Source organism: Mandrillus leucophaeus, unplaced genomic scaffold, assembly GCF_000951045.1.
Source record: "Mandrillus leucophaeus isolate KB7577 unplaced genomic scaffold, Mleu.le_1.0 Scaffold161, whole genome shotgun sequence".
Lineage (NCBI taxonomy): Eukaryota > Metazoa > Chordata > Mammalia > Primates > Cercopithecidae > Mandrillus > Mandrillus leucophaeus.
Genome location: NW_012101599.1, coordinates 603,018 through 609,137, shown reverse-complemented (window position 1 = coordinate 609,137; position 6,120 = coordinate 603,018). Strand labels below are relative to the sequence as shown.

The 6,120-nt window shown below is 45.0% G+C and overlaps 1 protein-coding gene across 1 annotated transcript in view; it reads left to right on the top strand.

The window, feature by feature from the left end:
• The window catches only part of HABP4 (hyaluronan binding protein 4), a 60,270-nt gene that overhangs the window by 34,928 nt on the left and 19,222 nt on the right, over positions 1 to 6,120 (top strand). Inside the window, exon 5 of the mRNA XM_011976017.1 lies at positions 1,995 to 2,078. Coding sequence (XP_011831407.1) covers positions 1,995 to 2,078 — 84 coding nt within the window. The remainder of the gene's footprint in view (positions 1 to 1,994; positions 2,079 to 6,120) is intronic.

Sequence of the window (6,120 nt, the reverse complement as noted above, 5' to 3'; positions counted from 1 at the left end):
TAACTGGGTTTAAGGACAAAATGCCTTCAAACTGGTATGACTGCGCCATTTCAGTAATAATACTTTTCTTCAACAGTTTGACAGCGCTAAAATAGAATTTTTTCTATTTATTTATCTGTGCTGGAATAGAATTTTTCCATCTGCAATAATTTAAAAAGTGTATCAGATATTATTGTTAAAATGGGAATAGACACCCATGAATGCAGTTTTCAGTAATGCTGCCTTTCAACTTTTATTGTGAAGAGCAAGACAGTTTTATTTGTTCTCAAAGAAACATTTGATGAAAATCTGTTTGTTGTCAGAGATTTGATTAAGTGTGAGGTCTGATTAAATTTGAACTAGGTAACAAAGCCTTGAAATGTGTAACATCATTTTATGGAACATACGTGCACAAATAGGGATTTTCTGCACCAGTACAACTGAAGTCAAAATATAGACATGGGCCTTAGGGTTATATCTTTCTTCTGATAAATCCAACATTGGTGATTTACCTTTTTTTTTTTGAGACAGTCTCACTCTGTTGCCAGGCTGGAGTGCAGTGGCACGATCTCAGCTCCCTGCAACCTCCGCCTCCTGGGTTCAAACGATTTTCCTGCCTCAGCCTCCCAAGTAGCTGGGACTACAGGCACGTGTTACCACGCCCAGCTAATTTTTGTATTTTTAGTAGAGATGGAGTTTCATCATGTTGGCCAGGATGGTCTCAATCCCCTGACCTCGTGATCTGCCCGCCTCGGCCTCCCAAAGTGCTGAGATTACAAGTATGAGCCACTGTGCCTGGCTGATTTACTTTCAACAAAATAGCAGAACCTGCCAAATTAATTGTGGCTAATTTTGAAACTTAATTGTCTTTCAGTTTTGATCATAGGGTTCTATAAGAGCTGTAGGCACAATATTTTATATTCATTTATAAAATAATTTAGGTCATCATCGGGGGGGACATCTGTGATTTTTCTTTTCTGTAAAATCAGCTAATTGCTGAAGTTTAAGAAATACTCAGTTTTTTTGTGGTTCATGCCTGTAATCCTAGCACTTAGGGAGGCTGAGGCAGGTGGATCACCGGAGTCCAGGAGTTCAAAACCAGCCTGAGGAACAAAGTGAAATCCCATCTCTACAAAAAAATACAAAAAATTAGCCGGACATGGTGGTGTGTGCCTGTAGTCCCAGCTACTCCAGAGGCTGAGGTGGGAAGTTCCCTTGAGCCCAGGAGGTCGAGAGCACAGTGAGCTGTGATGGTGCCACTGCACTCCTGCTACCATGCCTGGCTAATTTTTGTATTTTTAGTAGAGATGGGGTTTCACCATGTTGGCCAGGCTGGTGTCAAACTCCTGGCCTTAAGTGACCCACCCTCCTTGGCCTCCCAACGTGCTAGGATCCCAGGCGAGAGCCACCCTGCCGGCCTGGAACCTTCATTTTAAAAAATAAAAGTTAATTATTCAAGTTTTGTTTTAAAGAGTGAGTTTTTAAAAAATTGATTACAGAAGCTTGCAGTTGAGAATTTAATAATTATTTAAATTGTAAAAGTCTTTTCTGTTATTGTAGTTCAATTTATGGTTACTTTTTTTTTTTTTAAAAACTTACTTTTAAAGCCCTCAATAGGTCAGGCACGGCAGCTCACACCTGTAATCCCAGCACTTTGGGAGGTCGAGGTGGGTGGATCACTTGAGGTCAGGAGTTTGAAACCAGCCTGGCCAACATGGCGAAACCCTGTCTCTACCAAAAACACACAAAAAAATTAGCTGGGCGTGGTGGTGGACACCTGTAATCCCAGCTACTCAGGAGACTGAGGGAGGAGAATCTCTTGAACCTGGGAGGGAGGTTGCAGTGAGCCGAGATTGTACCACTGCACTCCAGCCTAGGTGACAGAATGAGACTCAATCTCAAAAAAACAAACAAACCAAACCAAAACAGAAAACAATGTTTTCTCCATCTTAAACGTGCAAACGCATTGGTGTGAACGTATTTGTGTGACTAGAGAGGGTCTTTCTGTTTTTCAGTGACGTGGAGCCGACTGCACTGATGGAGGAACCCACAGTGGTGGAGGAGGCCCAGGGCGCCCCGGAAGAGGAGTCTCCAGCCAAGTAGGGTGTTTCATTCATTCCCTATTGTGGTGTTGGTTCTCTTCTTAATGATTTCCTTATTTTTTTTTGAGATGGAATCTCGCTCTGTCACCCAGGCTGGAGTGCAATGGCACGATCTTGGCTCACTGCAACCTCCACTTCCTGGGTTCAAGCGATTCTCCTGTCTCAGCCTCCTGAGTAGTTGGGACTATAGGCGTGTGCCACCACACCCGGCTAATTTTTGCATTTTTAGTAGAGATGGGGTTTCAGCATGTTGGCCAGGCTGGTCTCGAACTCCTAACCTCAAGTGATCCACCCTCTTTAGCCTCCCAAAGTGCTGGGATTATAGGTGAGCCATCACACCTGGCCTTTCTTGATGATTTCTAAGAGCTCTTCACAGACTAGGAATCTCAACCCCTTATCCTATCACGGAGGGCTGACCTTAATGTATTAATGACTGGTGATCAAACTAATTAATAATTAGTTCAGATAACCTAATGAATATCAGTGATAATTGGTGAAAGTTAGGCATTCTGTCCTCTGCCTACAAGCTCTTTTCCAGCAGCTTGTTAAACTCCTTGACTTGGAGTAGCCTGACTCTCAGATGGACCTCTAGTGCCTCGTCCCCTCTGCGCTCTCCCAGTCCACCCTCCCTCTCTCTTCATTATGTAGCTTAGATCCTGGCTCCGTCTCCAGCACCCTTCCAAGTTCTGTTTTTCTGCTTTTTTTTTTATTCTGAGTTTCGCTCTTATTGCCAGGCTGGCACAATCTTGGCTCACTGCAACCTCCGCCTCCCAGGTTCAAGCAATTCTTCTCCTCAGCCTCCTGAGTAGCTGGGATTACAGGCATGCGCCACCACGCCCAGCTAACTTTGTATTTTTAATAGAGATGGGGTTTCTCCATGTTGACCAGGCTGGTCTCGAACTCCCAACCTCTGGTGATCCGCCCATCTCAGCCTCCCAAAGTGCTGGGATTACAGGCATGAGCCACTGCGCCTGGCCTCCAAGTTCTTAAATACCCATGCACCTTCAACTCTCTGGCCCTTTGGACTTTCTGCTGTAACTTGCTAGCAAAGCCCCTCCTGGGTGACTCCACTATCTGCCTTCTCTCTGCGCGTTCCACAAGCTAAGCAATACAAGTCACATCGCGGGCCCGGTTAGAACCCCGTACATTCCCGGTCACCGAGATTCTGAAGCCAGGCCTTGGCGATCCCGGTTCTTGGGTTCACTCTCCCACCTTCTCTAATGACTGTTTTAATTTCTCCTCAAAACCCTGGCACTGCCTCCCACTGTACCCTTCCCCCATCGTCCTCTTTCATTTTTTGGATGCAACGTTTCCTTCTATGTCACAGAGTGATCAGGAGCCATCAGGTGGGAACTTCCTCATCCTCCCACTCCCAAAGATACAAGACTGCTACACCTGCACACCTCCTGGGCTCCTTCCCTCGTGGTAACCATCGGGGTGCCATCCCCCCGACCTCTTCACGCTTCGTATCCTCTCTCCTACTGACTTCATGAAAACGTCACGCTGTCAGTTAGCTCCTTCCTTTTTTGGTATATCCATCTCCTTCCTGACTAGTCTTCCAGTCAGCATTTAAACATGCTCAGTCTCTCCTGTGTAAGTGTCCTCTGGACCCCACATTCTCCGTCAGCCGCCTCTTTCAGAGTTGTGTGTGGCCTTCTTCACTTCCTCGCCTCCACTTCTTCCTCACTTTAGCCCAGGCCTGGCTTCTGTCCTCATTGCCCTTCTGAAACAGTCACCATGTCTCCGGATCTAATGGATGCTGCGGTCTGCGTCTTGACCTCTCAGAAGCATTTGACTTCATTGATTTCTTCGTAAACGTGCTCTCCTGTTGGTTTCTGTGATCACTCTGCTCTTCTGGTTTTCCTTCTGCCTCTCGGCATCTCCTTTGCAGGTTCATCCTTGTCTTTCTGGTTTTTTAAAACGTTAAGTCCTTCAGGGCCCTGCCTTAGGCCTTCTCTTTCTATAGAGTTTCTTTATAGGATCTTATGCACTTCTGTGGCTTAAATTGTCATTTACATGCTAACTGTGGAATATGTGTCTCTGGCTCCAACCTTCAACGTGGGCTCCAGGCCTGTGGGTCCATCTGCCTGCTGGACGCTTCTCCTGGGACGTTCCAGACGCTGCCGTGCCCAGCCTGACCGAGACTGAGCCGACTCCCCCCACATACCTCTGGTCCTCACTCGGTGTTTCCATCCAGCTGTACAAACCAGAAACCTACGAGTCATCCTTGGAACTTCTGTCTTCTTGACCCTCCTCTTTCCAAAACCCAGTCCTTCCCTCTGCTCTGGCGATTGTACCCCTAGAAACTGAGCATCGCCGCTCACCAGCGTCGTCTAAGCCATTGTTATCTGGACCACCGCTGGAGCCCCTCACAGGGCTCTCTGTATCCTCACCTTCTACGCCAAAGTGGTGTTCACACTGCATTCGGATTGTCATGCCCCCACCCCTTGCGTGAGACCCCCCGATGTCTTCCTGTCCTTTTTCTGTCCCCTGTCCTGACCTGCAGAGTCCTGTGTGGTCTGGCCCCTGCAAAACCCTCAAGTTCAGATATTCCTGTGCCTTCTCTAGGTTCACCATGAGACCTTTATTTCATGTTCTCAAACATACTTTTATCCTGCCCCTGCCCTCACACTTGCCGTACAGCTTTCACAACTGTTGTTGCTTTGTTTTCCCAAACCCCCTTTACTCTTTACCTGTCTATCTCTTACTCATCCTTCAGCTGCCAAAAGGCAGGGTGTCTAGTGGTTAAGAGCACAGACATTGAACCGGTGTGATGAGTTGAAATCCCAGCTCTGCCCCTTACTAGTTGGGCAAGTTATTTAATTTCTCTTTTTCCGTGGCTCAGTTTTCTTCATCTGTAAAATGGGAATAATAACGTCCCTACATTATAGGGTTCTTGTAAAGATTGTGTGTGCGTGTGTATGTGTGTGTGTGTGTCTCCGTGTCCTAGAGTGATGCCTGGCATGTAGCTAGTGCTTTATTAATATCATCTGCTGTTTTTATTGTTACTTATTGCAAGAGCGAAAGGCCACAGTGATTGATGATTGTGAAAGCTGTTAATTTACGATTCAAAACCATTTCAATGTATTATTCAAAACGAGAAATGTGTTTCATTAAAGAAATAGGATTAACAGTTAATATGAATATTTAGACAGTGAGCTAACTAAGGAACTCGTTTAACAGTTCATATGAATGTTGAGAAAGTTAACTGGATACCTTCAGGAGAACATTATATCCTTTTTGAGCCAATAAACATTTATACAAATTCAGGTAATATAAGGCAGAATAACAGAGAGTAAATTATAGTATTGTTCTAATCTACAGAATTGATTGAGATACTCTAGCATTCGTAATATTAGACAAAAATATTTAGTCACTCCGAAAGAAAATAAAGCTTGTTGACTTTCTGTCTGCAATATCCCAGGAGAGCTAGCTGGAAAACCTTTCTCTGTCTTTTCTGCTGACTGGGGGAAAGTGAGCCTCTATTTGGGATTGCAAGTGCAGTGCAGGTGTTGGGTGACCGTGCGGAGACATTCTTTTTTCTGCATTGCCTTGTCAGATTTTAACATTATTACTAAAATTTCTAATAATACAGTTATCATTTTTTGAGACTCTAAAAGTTGGGCTGGTATCCGAGGAACACATTGAGTGACAGCGATGTTCTCTGGTCTCAGCCCTGTTTGAGTGTGGATTTTGCACTCTGGCTTCTGGCATTTAGCCTGAATGTACGTTCAGCGTACCTCTCAGTTCTAGAACGTCTTGGTAGATGAATCTGATGTACTCTTACTTATGTTCAAACACACAACCTAAAGTGTACTTCCATTTTCCTCAAATAGGATGTATGTTACTGATAATTATATGTGCAGTGCCCTTCCATCCTTCCGTCTTCTTCCTTTCATTACAGAAGTACTAACTGTTCCTTGTCGCATGGTGTTCTAGTGTCCGACGATACCTGTGATGACTCCTTGTATTTTAAGAATAACTCTAACATTGACCAGGTGCGGTGGCTCACACCTGTAATCCCAGCACTTTGGGAGGC